Here is a 17,945-nt window from a genome sequence, read left to right as displayed (position 1 = left end):
AATAGGCAATGACTTTCTTAGAATCCAAGACTCCAGCAACTCGTGCCTCCTGGTCCACCTGGATTTATCCGCCGCATTCAACACTGTCACCCATCTCGACCTCCTTCGTATTCTTGAACTACAAATGAGATATGAAGGCACTGTCCTCAACTGGTTCTCCTCTTACCTATCCAGCTGTTCCCAAATTGTGAAAATGGGTAACTCGTTCTCGAGACTAGTCAGCATTCACAAGGGGCCCATCAAGGTTCAGTTTTTTCCCCAGCCCTCTTTACCCTCTACCTAGAACCACTATGTGTGATTATCAGAAACTCTGGGATTCTCTTCCACCTCTACGCCGATGATACCCAAATGTGCTTGAAAATCTCATCCCCAGAAGACATTGCTGTGCTTTCAAATATACTCTTAAAGATTCAAAACTGGATGGCCAACCACCATTTAAAACTCAACCCATCTAAAACAGAATTTCCTTGATCTCAGCCTCCGAAAGCAAAAACTCCAGTTCAAGAATGTATGGCCAACTTTCCTGCCCTGGATGACTGCCCCGCAGTTGTCCAGAGTGACAGATCACTCAGCATCATCCTTGATAATTATCTCAATCTTCACTGCCACATAGCAGCCATGGCCAACAGTGCACAACACCAACTTAGGCAGCTTTGGGGCATCAAACAATTGATTACAGATCAAGGCCTCAAACAGTGGTGCAGTCTCTCGTTCTCTCTAGACCAGTCTATGGAATTTCCCTTTCTCAGGCATTCCCAAAGTTCACCTAGGCCCACTGAGAGCAGCACTACATACTGCAACATGTTTCATCTTAGGTCTTAAGAAGAAATTTGACCACATTTCCCCTGCCTTGCTAACCCTCCAATGGTTCCCCATTGAAGCGCGGGCCTAGTAAACAATTGCTCACATTACCCACAGAGCACTGCACTTCTCCTCACCCTCCTATATAAATGAGAAACTGAAAATCTCCGGAGCAAATGGGGGTTCCAGAAATGCCCAGTCTCTGCTCCTGCTCAGTGGAGAACAATACATAAACCAGTCTTTCTCGGGTAGTGCCACTAGAATCCGGAACTCTCTGCCTCCGTCACTACGCCTAACCTCCTGCCTAGCAACCTTCAAAAAGGACCTCAAGCTCCTCCTATTTAAAAGGCATCTTGGTTAATTCACCCTCAATGAGACTTAAGTCCTCTCTCCACTGCACCCTGATCTGCCTTTGTTATATGATCCAACCATCTAAATCAGGGGTACTCATAGTACGGCCCGGCAAGCCTTCCTTGGCGGCCCGCAGAGCTTGCAGACAATATACCTGTGTTCTTTTCTTTTTTTTAAAAAAAGTGTCACCAAACACCGCCGTTGCAGCAGCCCGGACTCCGAGAGGGGGCCGGCAATTCCAGCGATAGTAAGAGCGGAGCTGCGGGGGCGCTGAGAGGTGAAATGCAACAAAGGCTTGTTAGCAAGTGAATGGTCTTTTAAAGACCTGTGAAATACTGGGGGCGGCTGTGTGTGTGCCTGGGCTGCCACACAGGTGTGAGGGGGGGGGGAGAGGGGAGGGGTATGCACTGCCAGGCCAGTGAGTGTCGTTTCAAATGTCCGATCCTGCAGCAGCACACTTCCAAGGCCCATCCATACATGACAGTAACCCAATTCAAGGCCCCATTCTCCTGATTTTTTTAAAGAATCTCCCACTTTGCTCTTCTGATATGTTGGCATGTATGCAATATATAGATATATTTTTCACAAGTTGCAAGTGTTTGTGATGCAGCTTCAGGTATAGGCACTAGGTGTAGTTTTTTGGGGGGGGGGGGGGCGGGAGAGTTTTATATAGCACGCAGCAAACTCGACCCGAAGGTATTGAAGCGCTTTACATGAGCACCAGCTGCGTTACAGATTAACACGTGCATTTTGTTAGGCACAGGGAGATTAGGTGATTTTCCCAGAATCACAGGATGCCGAGCGTCCCTGCCGTTTAAGATTACAGTTTCACGACGTTTCTCACCCAGCATACAGTTAATATCAAATTCTTATGACATTAAACACTGTACTTTTGTTGTATTTATTGAAAAACAGCTTTTTTCAAATGTACCAACCAAATGTACGCCCCCTTCGGTTTAACAGGTTCTCATTGTGAGGAACATATTAAGTCAACGGCGCGTTAATATGTGGAAAATATACCTGAGATTTGTAATTGGTGGAACAACTTTTCGTGTTCGCTTCACGTTTGCATTTATGACAATATCTAGCTGATTGTTGTTTTTGTCTAGCGCTCAAAAAGCCTGGAGACCGCTTTTGAGCACTACTAAAACAAACACAAACTTCTGAGACATTATATCCACATATAAGTGCATATGTTTCGATAGTGATCGTTGGTGTTAATTCCACGAGTCTCACGTATAAGTAATAACGTGATCATGGCCCCTAGGGCTCCAGTGGAGATGCCGCTGATAACAAAAAAAGATGGTGCTCCCCAGCTCCTTACAAAACGCAGTAACCTTAAGGCGCTTAACAGGTTTGCGTTAAGGCACTTTACTACTCTGCATTCCCAGGATAAACTGATTTTTGTCAGACTCGCCTTCGGGGTCTGATCTCACAATTGGCACCTCGGCAAATCCAAACAGCCAAAGACACAAGACGCAGCCACAGGCGTGCTTTTGATGCCCCAGGCTGCTCACACCAGCAGAGGAGACTTCTGAAGACACACTTAGCACATGAAAGGGTGTTTGGTGCAGTCACACTGCCCAGTGCCAGGGGGGGGGCAGGGCCGCTAGAAGCACCTTTTGTTTCCCTGGTAATCAGATTGTAAGTCTGTTGTTGTGACAACTGCTTTACATTCTCGGCTCTAATCTTTGCTGAGTGGCTCAGACAGGGGGCAGGTGATGTCTCAATGATCAAAACTACTGACTGCAGGGCAATGTCAGCATGGCTGGGGAAAGTCAGTAGGATTTCTTATAGCGTTTCCTGTCCCACTTCTGCACAGATAGAGACAGAGAGGCAGGGACAGATAGAGGCAGAGACAGATAGAGGCAGGGACAGATAGAGACAGGGACAGATAGAGGCAGGGACAGACAGATAGAGACAGAGACAGATAGAGACACAGATAGAGACAGAGACAGACAGATAGAGGCAGGGACAGACGGATAGAGGCAGGGACAGACAGAGGCAGGGACAGACAGACAGAGGCAGGGACAGATAGAGGCAGGGACAGATAGAGGCAGGGACAGACAGAGGCAGGGACAGACAGAGGCAGGGACAGACAGGGAGAGAGAGAGAGAGAACGTGAGAGAGAACGAGAGAGAGAGAGAGCGAGAGAGAGAGCGAGAGAGAGAGAAAGAGAGATGTGCATGCCGGGTCTGGTGGCTCAGTGGATGAAGGCATCCGCTGCAGGGGCCTGTGTTCAAGCTCATGGTCACAGTTTTTTTTTCTAGCCCCACCCCCTCCCCCACTGACCCCGCCCCCACCGGTGCGGCCCTCGGCCACAAACCACACTCTAAATTTGGCCCCCGAGAGAAAGTTTGTGAGTACCCCTGATCTAAATCGTTGCTTCAACTGTGCTTGCCTTCTGCCCAATTGTTGTAACTGTTTCTTGTGGTAACTCCTGTACAAATCCACACTTTTAAACATCAGAGTTTAGCTACTATTAATGTAACCCTGGATGCTGTGTGTTGTAAAGCGCTCTGATGCTTTCGGGCCATGTTTGAGCTATATAAAATTGCAAAAATAAAGTGGGCTTGATGAAAGTTTTTCTCGGTAGGTATATTTTATAGAGACATTTTTATTTGAAAAAACGAATGGTCTTGGCTAATGCCAGATTGAAAACGAATATTGCTGAATGGTTGATTGAGTGTTGTGTAGTATGTACTCCCAGGGAAATTGTTTTTCAAAAGCGATCACATGTGCTAGTGTGGCACCTTCTGTAGTACTTATTGCATGTGCACACCTTTTACTGCTGCACAATCTCAGTGGTGTTTCACATCATTTGCAAGGGATCATGGCCCCATGCAAATGAGAACATTTCATTGTCCTTGTGTGCGCACTTTATTACTGACACATACAGGTACTTGGGAGAAGAACTAACTGTGCACCACTTAAGAGATGGATGCACAGTTAGTGCATCCTCCAAAGTTGTTTTTTGGGAAAGAGGATAGAGGCCTTCATGATCTGCCAGGGAGCCCTTCTGCTTGTGAGGTGGTCCCTGGCCCCTCTTGAAATTCACCCAGTTTGCCACATGCAGTAACAGACAGAGCTGCAATATGTTCTTTATAATCAGGCACATTACCTCGGTCTGCACCAGGAGCACCCAATAAGGGTCTGCTGTGACTGTGCACCCAATTCGTAAGGCGGCAGTGGTCATCTGATTCTCTGTCTATGCTGTTCATTCTCCAATGCCAAAGCCTATTCTTCAAATTGTAGGAACAGTGCGAATGGCTTGTTAAATATTGAACCACATAATTTGTCTCTATGCTGGCTAGCACCGTGAACACTAGTGGTTTTACATCAGAAGAAAAATCTCCAGTTCTCTTCCAGGGGATCCTCATCAAAGTCATAAGCATTAGAATATTCCCGCCCATGGGCGGGATCCCGGAAACAGTATATTATATGTGCCCCATATATATATCTCTATATCTCCATACATATATACCTATATGTATAAACAAGTAACCGCAGCCAATAAACACTAGAGCTGAAACATGCTGTAAGGAATTTCCACTATACATAAAAAATAGCATTATAAACATGAGAAACAACATTATAACTTGTTTAGAAACTGTTTTAATGCTCAGAAAACAGTTGAAATTCTTATAAATCACTGAAAGCATAGGAAGCTCCCAAACTGCATTGCAAATACCCAGTCTAAAAAGACTGAAAAGCTAACTAATAGCTGCATAGCAATAAACTGACACCGTGCCTTTAAGGCACACCTGACCCCCAACTTCCCATCATGCCTCAGGGGTGACAGTTAGGTCAGTTGTTCTTTCCGACTCCTTCTGGAAGGATCCTGGCAACAGAGCTCCACTTTTTTCTGAGTTTGTCAGAAAATATTGTCTGTTTTACAACTGTTTTTTCCCTTACTTTTTACATCTACAGAAGTAAGAGGCTGTCTTTTTTAGGCAGTTTTGGGCATTTTTTCAACCTTAAAATGCCATCTCTTTTCGATCCTTGCCCTTCTTGTGGCAAGAAGAAGGCCAGGACTGACTCTCATAGGGTCTGTATCCTGTGTCTACCGGAGGATCATGATTCCAACACATGTCCTCACTGCCAGAGCCTGTCCAAGAGAACTTTGAAGGACAGGGAGCGAATTCGCATTTATGGCCTGGCACAACCATCCAGAGGACGATCTCCGGTGAGGAAGGGCTCCAAGAGGCCTAGAGCTACTTCTAGAAGCAAGTCCTCTCGTCCTTCCACCTCAGCGTCGGGACCGGCGCTGAGAAAAGATCCGGTAGGTCATGTTTCCATGAAGAGACCTTCGACAGCGGGCTCGCCGTCGAGAGCAGGTACGTCGTCGACGTCGAAGTCTAGACCGCCGTCGTCAACTCGGCGGCGATCGGCGTCGAGAACCAGAGCCTCTCCGCCGTCGTCAACCCGGCGACGATCGGCGTCGAGAGACAACACCCTTCCGCCGTCGTCAACCCGGCGACGATCGGTGTCGAGGAGCAGGGAACCACCGCCGTCGTCAACCAGGCGACGATCGGCGTCAAGGAGCAGAGAACCTCCGCCGTCGTCAACCCGGCGACGGTCGGCGTCGAGGAGCAGGTAACCTCCGCCGTCGTCATCTCGACGACGATCAGCGTCGAGGAGCAGGGAACCTCCACCGTCGTCAACCAGGCGACGATCGTCGTCGAGGAGTGTCACCCCTCCGTCGTCGAGGGCAGGATCCCCTCCGTCATCGCAAGTCCATCAGCGATCGACGTCGAGAGGGAAGAGTCCTCCGCCGTCGTCATCCAGGCGGCGATCGGCGTCGAAGGTACCATCTACGTCGACGTCGAGAGTGGCAGCATCTCCGCCAGCGTCGAGACGGCGTTCGGCGTCGAGAGAGAGAGGGCCTCCGTCGTCGGCTTCACACCGCCGTTCGACATCGAGGCGGCATTCTTCGCCTGCTGAACGTGGACGCCGGTCCACATCGAGGCGTCGTTCGACGTCGAGAAGAGGAGAGTCCCGGCGAGAAAGAAGGCGAAGCCACAGATCGACGTCAAGACCACACTCGACGTCGAGACAGGCCTCGGACAGGTCGGGGGTCCTGGTGACGGAGTCAGCTTCGCGCCATTCCTCCTCACGCTCAGGGGTATCTCCAAGACCAGCAATTCCAAGAGAGTCTGCCAGCCAACTCCGCAGGTCTTCCCCTCAGACTCAGGGGACCATTTCTGCGGTACGACTGTCGCCCAGATGGCTGCTGCCAGCACATCATTGGCAGGACTCAGGGGCTACAAGGAGAATGCGGGAATATGTCAGCCAAGTGCATGACTCTCCGCTGCAAAGGTTGGTGGAGGAAGTGGACAGAGCAAGTCCTCCCAGGCCAGCAAGTGAGAAGTCACCAGAGAGGCGGCAACGTAGATCGCGCTCCCCCAGGCGGGAGGGGCATTCAGCCTGATCACAGGCTCGTGATCGTCGCCGGGATAGGAGGTCACCATCAACGTCATCTTCTTCGTCCACCAGGTCATCAATAAGGGACTACTCACCCACGCTATCGGGCAGCCCAGTGTCCAGGGTCTTGCCCATAGACGACATCAACACCTACCATGAGGTGCTGCAGAGGGGTGCGCAGAAACTGGGGATTGAGATGTCAGTCCCGCAAGTCACCACGTCGGTGATTTTCGAAACACTTCACCAGAAGTCTGCGTCTCGTCCACTGCTACCTTTGGTCCCAGGGATCATGGAACCCATCATGGACACCTTCCTAACCCCAGCGACCGTAAAAGCGGTTCCGGCTCGTATCCTTAAAAAATATAAGCCGGCTACCTCTGATCCTGTCTTTGTCAAAATGGACCCTCCTGCGGACTCAGTAATAGTGGCGGCAGCAAGAAAGGGTCATGCTGTATCGGCGTCCTCTTCCGTCCCGCCGGATAAGGAGAGCAGAACCCAGGACTCCTGGGGGCGCAGGGCCTGCTCGTCCGCAGCGGCTTCCCTCAAGGTCTCCAGCGCGGCGGCGCTGTTGGGCAGATACGATAGGGCTCTCTGGGACTCTATGGAGCGGTTCAAGTCCAAGCTCCCAAAGGAGGACCAAAAGGACTTCGAAGAAATAGTCACTGAAGGGTCCCTGGTGGCTAATCAGTCGATTAGCACTGCGGCGGATGGTGCGCTGCTCTCAGCCCATTCTTACGCACACGGCGTATGCGCCAGAAGGTCATCCTGGTTGAGGCTGACAGGGCTCAAGCCGGATGCGCAGCAAAGGATTTTAAACCTCACATGGATGAGGAGATGGGGCGCATGAAAACTGAGCTGGACACCCTCAAAGCTGTTGGGTTGGAGAAGAAAAAATAATTCAAGCGCCGTTATAGACCCACCCAACGCAAGGGGCCTCAACAGAGGGTTCAAACCCCTCAGTGGTCTCAGAATAAGACCCAAGGAAAATCGCAGTTTAGAGGCGGAAAGTCCATCAGGGGGAGAGGTGGACACCAGCAACAGTCCTCCACTACCACAAGAGGAGGAAAGTCATGAGCTGTGGCTTCCTCTACGACCGTTGCCCACTCCAGTGGGGGGAAGTGCTTCACAACATCTGGCAGAGTGGGACAGCATCACAAAAGATCGCTGGGTGCTGAATATACTGCGAAATGGGTATGCGCTACGTTTTCGAGCGCGTCCAAAAGACATACCGCCAAAAAAGTCCCGTCCTCACCACTTAAAGCTGCTCCAAAAGGAGGTGAGGGCCCTTCTTCGAAAACAGGCCATAGAAAAAGTTCCTCCTTCGCAAATCGGAAGAGGAGTGTACTCCCGGTACTTCCTTGTGCCCAAAAAAGATCAAGAGCACAAGTTTCGGGCGATTCTGGACCTTCGTCTCCTAAACAAAGTCATCGTCAAGGAGAAGTTTCGTATGTTGGCGCTTCATCAAATATGTCCACATCTGCAAGTAGGGGATTGGATGTGTTCGGTGGACCTCCAAGATGCGTACTTCCACATTTCAATTGCAAGACATCACTGCAAATACCTGCGGTTTGTGGTCGGAAGCAAGCATTATCAGTACAAGGTCCTTCCATTCGGGCTCAAGTCGGCTCCGCGAGTCTTCACCAAATGTATGGCAGTGGTGGCGGCTTGCCTACACAGGCAGGGTCTATTTGTCTACTCTTACTTAGACGACTGGTTGCTGAAGGCTCCATCCCAGCAACAGGTGAGGAAAGACTTCCAGACCTGTCTGCGACAGTTGCACGATCTCGGCCTTCACGTCAACATGGCATAGTCCGTGCAGCAGCCCACTCAGACCATCCACTACCTTGGCTCCGTTCTGGACACAGGCGTGGGAAAAGCGTATCCTTCGGAGGAGAGACTGTCTTCAATGAAGCGGAAATGCAGGCTTATGCAGCAGATGCAGAGGCCGTCAGCCCGGCAGGTAGCATCACTGCTGGGATCCATGGCGTCCTGCATTTTTCTCATTCCCAACGCCAGACTGAGAATGCGACCTTTGCAGCAAGCTCTAGAGGACCAATGGGATCAGTCCACAGGCCGCTGGGGAGATCAAATCTCTCTCTCCCAGACGGCGAAATCCTCCCTTGCATGGTGGACTCGTCAGGACAATCTGATGGTGGGAGTCCCTTTTCACCAGCCACTTCCGGTGCAATCGGTGGTGACAGACACATCTCTGCAAGGCTGGGGGGCACACATGGGGTGCCTCCAGATACAGGGTCGGTGGTCTACAAGAGAGCAGGGCTACCACATAAATATGCTGGAACTCCGGGCAGTCCACCTTGCTCTAAAGGCCTTCCTCCCTGCAATCAAGGCCGATTCAGTCCTGGTGCAGACCGACAACACCATGACCATGTTCTACTTGAACAAACAGGGCGGGACTCAGTCACGTCCTCTTTCCCTGGAGTCACAGGCGATCTGGCACTGGCTGCTCGCCCGGAACCACTCGGTAGTGGCAGTGCACCTTCCGGGGGAGTTAAATCTCAAAGCAGACGCACTCAGCAGGCAATTCGAAGATCAGCCAGACTGGGTGCTACACGACGAGGTGGTGGCAGACCTGTTCCATTGTTGGGGTCGTCCAGAAATAGATCCGTTTGCAGACGACGAAAATTCAAAATGCCACGCCTTCACGTCCAGATTCCACCGTCCAGGGACCAGGGGGAATGCTCTTTTGATGGACTGGTCAGGGACATTTGCCTACGCCTTTCCGCCCCTGCCTCTGATTCCGAAGGTGGTATCCAAGCTGCTCAGATCCAACATGAAGATGATCCTCATAGCTCCGGACTGGCCACGCCAGTGGTGGTACCCGGACCTTCTCCATCTGTCGGTGCGACCTCACAGGCGACTGCCTTGCAGGCCGGACCTGCTGTCCAAGATGGGCGGGAGGATTCTTCATCCCAACCTTCCCTCACTGAACTTAACAGCATGGCTCCTGAGGTCCTGCAATACGGACATTTAGGTCTGCCTCCTGATTGCATGCATATTCTGAAAGAAGCAAAGCGACCCTCCACAAGAGCGTCTTATGCGTTTAAGTGGAAGAGGTTTTTCATTTGGTGTAGAGAGAATCTCCTTGATCCTACGAAGGGGCAGGAGGATGTCATTCTCCCTTACCTTCTGCACTTAGCAAGATCAGGCTTAAAGTATGCATCAATCAGGGTCCATTTGTCTGCCATTACAGCGTACAGGAGGTCTCCCAATCAACCCTCTTTTTTTTCCAGATGCATCTGGTCAAGGACTTCTTACAGGGGTTGAAGAAAGTTTACCCCCCTGTTCGAAACCCTTCTCCTTCGTGGGAGTTGAACTTAGTATTGTCCAAATTGAGGGGTCCACCTTTTGAGCCAATCCACAGAGCTTCCTTGCAGCATCTGTCTTGAAAGGCCGCTTTTCTGGTAGCCATTACATCGGCACGCAGAGTAAGCGAGATCCAAGCGCTGTGTACCAAAGAACCTTACACAGTTTTTCACCAGCACAAAGTGGTCTTAAGGGCACATCCATCTTTTCTCCCTAAGGTAAAGTCTGATTTTCATATTAATCAGTCCATTTCTCTTCCATCCTTCTTCCCGAACCCAGCGACCCCGGCTGAGCGGTCGCTTCATTCCTTAGACCTCAAGAGGGTACTTAAATTCTACCTAGAAAGTACCGAAGGCATTAGGAAGACGGATCAACTATTTGTCAACTATGGCGCCATGAGAACAGGCTTCCCAGCAGCTAAGAGATCCATTTCCAGATGGATTGTTTCCTGCATTACCTTAGCTTACCAGCTGGCGAAAAGGCCCTTACCTTTGACCCCTAAGGCTCATTCTACTAGGGGGAAAGCGGCCACAGTAGCTTTCTTGCATGACGTTCCAATGGCAGAGATTTGCAAGGCGGCCACCTGGAAATCGGTTCATACCTTTACCAGGCACTACTGCCTAGAATCCGATTCCAGAGCGGATGCTCAAGTAGGCCAAGCCTCCTTGAGGAACCTTTTTGGGTAGCTTGGTCTATCTAAGCATACTGTTCATTCTCTGTTTCTTTCCTTTGCCCGCAGGGGGATGAGGTGAGGCTCGCTATTCTATTCTAATGCTTATGACTATTGATGAGGATCCCCTGGAAGAGAAGGATTAGTTACTTACCTGTAATCCTAGTTCTCTTCCAGGGGTATCCTCATCAAAGTCATAAGCAACCCTCCCGCCTCCCCGGGCAAAGGTGTGCTATCTTTTTCAGAGGTTATTATTTCTTTGTGCCATGACTTTTCAGTGTCCGCAAAGAACAACTGACCTAACTGTCACCCCTGAGGCATGATGGGAAGTTGGGGGTCAGGTGTGCCTTAAAGGCAGGATGTCAGTTTATTGCTATGCAGCTATTAGTTAGCTTTTTAGTCTTTTTAGACTGGGTATTTGCAATGCAGCCTGGGAGCTTCCTATGCTTTCAGTGATTTATAAGAATTTCTGCTGTTTTCTGAGCATTAAAACAGTTTCTAAACAAGTTATAATGTTGTTTCTCATGTTTATAATGCTATTTTTTATGTATAGTGGAAATTCCTTACAGCATGTTTCAGCTCTAGTGTTTATTGGCTGCAGTTGCTTGTTTATACATATAGGTATATATGTATGGAGATATATATATATGTGGGGCACATATAATATACTGTTTCCGGGATCCCGCGCATGGGTGGGAATATTCTAATGCTTATGACTTTGATGAGGATACCCCTGGAAGAGAACTAGGATTACAGGTAAGTAACTAATCCATATAATCAACATAAAAGGTACGTCATTACAGAAATATAGTTCTAAGTGATCTCAAGCAATATATAGTTTATATCCCACACAGTACTGGACAGCAAACTCCGCAAACTATTTTGCACAGTAGTGCATAATTCTGGATTAGTTATTAAGAGCCCCACATTTTCACCAATTCAATACTATATCTTACCAAGTAGTGTCCCCTAAATACATTGTAAGTCCATTTTTAGGAAGGTGTTTCGAATAATGGGTTTGGGAGAAACATGTGTCAACATATACTATTATTATGTGGCAGATTGGTAAACATTTTTGTAAAAGTCAGACAAAACAATTGTAGACTTATGCCTAGGAGTTGAGTAGATTTCTGACTACAGAGATTCACTGAAATCCTCAGGAGTAGTCCTGGAACTAGTTAATGTTTGAGATTTCCATCTATACTCCTCCACTAAATCTACTCCCGTGAGTGCCTACAAGACTGCGAATGGTAATTAATAAAGTTAATCCTCTTTCTTTTTCTGATACCAGGAAAATAATTTTCCTGCCTTCCCTCGAAAATGAAGTATCCCCTTATCTTTGCCCCCCTGGACAAATGTTTGTTCCAATTATTAGGTACTTTTACGAGGGGTTCCGAGGTAGAAATGCCCATGAAAAATACCTCTGAATACCAAGGATGTTTCTAGTTTGTGGGTGTCCAATGCATTTTTCCACTCCTCACCCTCCCCTCTCTTTTGACACCCATTACTCTAAACTTAGCACCGTGTTCTATTTGCATATGTCTAGATCTTCAGATCCTTATTAGAGCAACCTGGAATAACAACCAGAGATAGTTTTTTACGCACTTGGAGCTCAAAATATATTCTAATTCGCCTCTTGTTGTTTAAAATGATGATAGCTAGGGCACAGTGTTAAAAATAGGTTAGTTGTCCCTTCGGTCTCCCTTATTGAACACAATAGTTACATCTGTGAAACCTTAAATAATTTGAAATTTCTATCAGTAATTAAATTGATAATGCTACACTTTTGGGAGTGGGTGTATTTAAACTATGTGAAACATCACATGTTGTTCCCATGGATCTCATGTAAGTAAAATGACTGGCAAGAGCAGTGTGTTTTAAAGAGAATTACTTTCCATTGTCTTTCTAGCTTTATGTCCTGATGTTGCATTTTTTTGTATGGAAACCTTTGCCTTTCTTTCATAGCACTATAGAAGTATATGTTGCTTTCCTAAAGCCCCCCATTTAAACAAAAATAAACTGAATGTCCCTAGAAGAGTTGTATGTTACTACATCCCCTGCAACTACAACTTCTGCAACTACATCCCTACAACTGCCAGGGTTTCAGATTGCTTATGTGTTACATTTTTATAATTTCAGTGTAATCATGAGTGGCATTCAATGACTATGAGTGACACTTTCTCTTGAGCAAAATCAAGCAATGAAGACGTGGTAAACATACTAATATCAGAAATTACACCCATTGAATTAACGATAAACTCTAGGAAGATCTTAAAACTACTACAAAGCCCCAGAAATGAAACCAAGCAGTTAAAAATCACCTGTATGTAGAAACACTACACTGCAGGTAATGTGACCCTGGTTACTTGTATTTGGAAGAGTTATCAGGAAGCGGTGTGTAAGATTCATCCTTAGTGCCAAATATCTGTAAGGGCAGCCAGCGGTGTAAATGATTCAAACTTGCTGGGACGTAGTCCTAGCTACACACAAAAAGATACCACGAGAGTTTGAATGGTAAACAGTACCTTCAGGCCGATCCAAGGTGTCAGAGAAAGAACAGGTAGTAGTGTCCCTGACAAGGGAATAACCGCACATCCAAAATTTAAAGACTATTAGGAAATATTAGTAATATGCGTGACAAATATAATGTTGCTGTATTAACAACCGGGTGCTCTCTCAGCCTCGGTCACCTACTACCTAAAGGTGTTACCTGCACATCAAACAAATAGTGGGCATATACCAGACAATGAGAAATTGAGTCTATTACAGCACAACCATAGGATCAGAACCAGTAAATCCAAATAATAGTATTGGTCATGTGTCAGTATAACCCCATATTACAACTTTTAAATGCTTTTGACAAGATAGGGACAATAGAGATACGTCAATGAATTAATTTAATAATGTCAAAGCATCCAATAACGTTTTCTTTGCATGCTATATTGTAGTCCAAAATGTATTAAAAATTCCCAGCACACGATAGCCGACACGTGTTTCGTCTGACACACAGACTTTTTCAAGGCGAGAATGGGAATGTAGATGGGCTATAGTCAATGAGCAATCTGTAGGTACACACGTCCGTATGTAAATAGCACTGAAGTCCGAAAAGAGAAGTCTCAAATTCAATGGTCCAAGGCTGTGACAAAATGAAAACACCGTTAGTGGCACTGGTCTGTAGCCACTAAGTGCAATCTCACCGAGTAACGGCTAATATAACACACCAAGGTAAACTGGAATAACCCAATAATGACATTCCCTCTAATAATGGGAAAAAGCGACAAATAGATTTTGAATGATGCCCGTAGCCTGAACATGTTCGCAAGGGCAAAGTTTAAGTAAGTTTGGTTTCAGTAAATGGTACCAAGACCATGTCGTAGGGTAACTCTGATAGGTTAACACCTACTGAAATACGCGCGTACGTCATGAGTACAAACGTGTAGAAGTGCCAGAGACCACGTAAACCAATCGTGGTCGAGATTTGACAGGAAAATGTCAGGGCTGTCTAACGGGAGCACGAGAAATAGCATGACAGGAGACATTGCTTGTTATAGCAGCTGCAGTTTCTGTATAATTTGAATGCATGGTGTGCGCCATGGCGGGCGGGCTTGGAAACCTATTGTCGCCATATTGATATAGGTTGTGCAGTGTCACAGTGCATTCACCCATGTAAATCATGGTAGAGTGGAAGCTACCATGTAATGATCACATGGTGCACCCGAAGTTGTGGCGGCAGAACTAACTGGAAAAAGCTCCTTTACAGCATGGCGGCACCGTCCAAATTCATTCCAGAAGAAATGTTATAGAGAGAGAGGGAGGGGGGTGGGAGAAAAAAGCCCTGGAGTGCCATTTGTGCTGTCATTATGAAGGAGCGTAGTGTGACAGAAAAAAGACTGATCACAATGGACTAATTGAGGCTGTTGTACAAGTAATGGCGTGCAGAGCAAAATGTGGAAACAGGCTGGTATAAGGCTTATGAGCCGCTGTGGCTCATACTGAATGGTATGTGTATAATTTATAATATTAAACTCTATGTTGGCAGGTACCTAGAAAGGGATTAGGTGGCCAGGATCCGGGGAGAGAAGGCAGGCATTGCCTCATGAAGAGTTAGTGGGTGTGGTGGGAGGCAGGGTTATTAGGGAGAGGAACGTGAAGCCAGGCTCATTTACTGACTCGGAGCGCCGTTTCTACCCTGCCCGCCGCAGCACGGTGCCTCAGGAGAGAGATTGAGAGGCTGAGGCAGGCGCTGCACAAACAAAAGTAGTTTAAAGTACCGGTGACTCATCACAATGACATTTACTGATCTGTGTCTCTTCTAGCGAGCGACATAAATGGGCCAGCCCGCCCCAAGATGACGGACTTCTCCCTGGCCGGGCAGTACACGGGCCGCAGATGGTCCAGGACTCACGACGCGCCACGGACTCCAGACAGTGCAGGCTCAGTTGAGGCACCACTAAGGCAGCGGGGGTCCAAAAATAAAAATACCATTAAGCCACATGATGCAAGCAGTAGCAGAAGCTGCCTGGGTTGTTTGAAACTTGTACACAGCACTTCAGAGCCCCGCTTGCTCGTGTGTGGCTGCCTTTAGGTGTGTCTCTCTGTGATACATGACTTTGTCCCTGTTGTGCCATTGGGCAAATTCAGTCTGTGACGTCAGTGCTGATGCTGCCCCAGGTGATTGGGTTACATTGCAGCCTAGGATAGAGCGACCTCTGCTTATCCAGCCCCTAAGCCTGCCTGCCGTATGCAGCATGTACCGGTGCTGCCACTAGATTGATGTCACACAATGGTAAGAGCGCTCCGGGATGGACAGCCGAGGAGGTGCTATAAGAACGTGACTTTGCATTTCAGTGCGGTGATGCAGACCACCACTCTGAAATGCGTTAGTCTCATGCCTGATGCGTGGTACTTGGCATGGCTGCCTTCCCTCCTCTAAAACACTTGTCATTACATCATCACCAGGATGAAATCTGTTGTGATCCCGCCCCCTTTGTTATTCACCTACTTAACTCTGACCCTATTTTTTAAACCCTTACATTAATCTATTTTATACCTTACCTTTCAACGATGTAATATCAGGCAGTCATGTAGTGGTGAGGCAGTGTTGTGAAGGCAGTGTACCCCCAGAAGGGTTGCCGGCTTGTGGTGACCCTTCCACTGATTATCACTGTGTGTCCCTCTTTTAGAAAACTATGAAAAGTTAAATTTGACGTAAGAGTTTGAATTTGCTGAAAAGGCAATGGCAGGGCAACGCTACTTAGGAAATACATTTCTTGTCATTACAAGTTGCAAAATAAAACATTAATATTAGAAATAATTCTGCTGCATTGCTAGATCTTCAATGCACATAGAATTACGTGGTGTGAAGGTATTGAAGGAAAAAGCTCAAAAGCCTCATTTTAGTTCAAAACTGAAAGAGAACCCTTAGGTGAATCACTTGTTACTTGTGTTTTGTGAGGCTTAGCTACACTTTGTTTTTGTACTGTAAATGCTTTGTTTCTTTCCAGCCTACCTTCGAGCCAAAAAAGTACTTCCTTTTTGGGATTCTGTGTGGGCTGACGATATTTTACAGCCCCAGTATATATCTGCCATTTCCATTGGCTCTCTTCAAGAAACTGCTAGACCAGCAGCCCACATTGGCAGATCTGAAGGAGCTTGACCCTGTTAGAGGAAGGTAAGCATTGGCGGTAATGAATCAATGTGCATGTGCATTATGAACTAAAATGAGAAGAGTCAGCATTTTTACAGATTATTATTGTTGCAACACCATGGAGTGTGTTTCTTTAATTCTACAATAAGCTTCTGACCCACTTGACATGCAACTCAAAGGATTATACAAGTTCATGATGCAATGTCTTAGCAAACTACGGTATGATCCTGGAAGTCTTTATCTCCTATCAATATCGATATTTTGCCCTCATCTGATTTTAGAGATGGACACCTTGGTATCCCTTGTGCACCACACTAGTGGTATATAGAGATGAGAGTGGTAGATGCAGCTATGTCTCCATGTTGTTGTCACTTTCTCTCCAGGGCAGAGGGGCCATGCCCTCTGTACTGACAAATTCACAGTATCATTAATTAACTGCATATTGTTCTTACTATTGTACATTCTTGTAGGTTTTCCTGTTTTTTGCATGTGAGAAAATCCCTCTTTTTGGTTTGGCACCCTCATTGTTTGCTGAATGGTGTTGCGGTTTTTGAACTCTTGCACATTAGTACTATGTGCTCTGAAACATGGAAGTCAGACTCACTGATATATGCCTATCAAAATGTTACCAAGGGCCCCAGCCTTATTCTTTATGATTCCTTTATCAACCCTATCTCCTTCCTGAGATGTGTTCAGGTCCCACTCACCAGTGTCCTTTTCAGAATCAAAGGACCCTTTTGAAGTGCACAAGAGAGTCTGGTTATCCCTTTCTCCAGTGTCTCGACTGTGACACGCACAACAGGCAATAACTGTGCGTGACATGCACTCCTTGTAGGTGGTTAATTGGTTGTGTATGTGTCTTAACAGTGATACGCACATCTGGAAATTACAGTGCATGCATTTCACAATATCCACCTTACGGTGGCTCACACTCTTGACTCTTTATTTGATGAGTGTATTTCTCCTCATGTTATACGGTGATGTGCACACCTAACGTTTGATGTACTATTGCCTTATTCTGCCTTGCTCTGCCTATACCTATGTGAATAAGGTGGTGTTGAAACAGACATGTTTGAATGTGCTGGGCAACAATTTAGAGTCAACAGGTATACATCCAGTGACATTCACAGGTGAAAAGATTCCCATGTTAGGTTACAGAACTTTGAGTTCAAGGGAAGGACAATTTTGGGAAAATTGCATAGCAGAATTAGGACCTTCAGTTCTTGGTTTAATTCATCAAAGAAATCACACTTGATCCTAATAGTAACGATCAAGTGTTGCTGGAAAAGTCTGAATTGGATTTGGTGGAGAGGTTAAAGAAAAACTTTTTCTGATGGTTTTTCGGGTACAGTCGGCCAACTCAAAGGGTTTGTGCACAAGATTTTACTCAGGACATGGCTAAACCAGTATGTCTTAAAAGTGAGAAACAACCATTTGAGTATTAAAGATGAGGTTGCCAAGGAGTTGGAAAAGAAAGACATCATAGACCCGACTGAGTGCGCTTAGAGGCTTGCACCTTTGGTATTGGCAAGGAAGGCTAATGGGCTGATAAGGTTGTGTATTGACTGCAAGAACCTAAACAAGAATATTGTTGTTCATAAATGTCCTCTTCTTAGGATTAATGAGTTGCTCGCCAAGACTAAGGGGGTTAAGTGGTTCTACACCATTGATTTGACTCCTGCTTATCATCAGATATCTCTTCATCTTGATAGTAGAAGTCTTTCAGTA

The 17,945-nt window shown here is 46.8% G+C and overlaps 1 protein-coding gene across 2 annotated transcripts in view; it reads left to right on the top strand.

Moving 5' to 3' along the window:
- Nucleotides 1–17,945, top strand: part of LOC146866328 (E3 ISG15--protein ligase HERC5-like) — a 389,340-nt gene that overhangs the window by 323,572 nt on the left and 47,823 nt on the right. For both annotated transcript variants that reach the window (XM_085635608.1, XM_085635616.1), the window contains one exon: nucleotides 16,075–16,241. In XM_085635608.1, the coding sequence (XP_085491734.1) occupies nucleotides 16,075–16,241 (167 nt within the window). The remainder of the gene's footprint in view (nucleotides 1–16,074; nucleotides 16,242–17,945) is intronic.

The sequence above is a fragment of the Triturus cristatus genome, chromosome 2_1 (assembly GCF_964204655.1).
Source record: "Triturus cristatus chromosome 2_1, aTriCri1.1, whole genome shotgun sequence".
Lineage (NCBI taxonomy): Eukaryota > Metazoa > Chordata > Amphibia > Caudata > Salamandridae > Triturus > Triturus cristatus.
The sequence above is the reverse complement of the archived record's forward strand: the minus strand, read 5'-3'. Positions and strand labels throughout refer to the sequence as shown.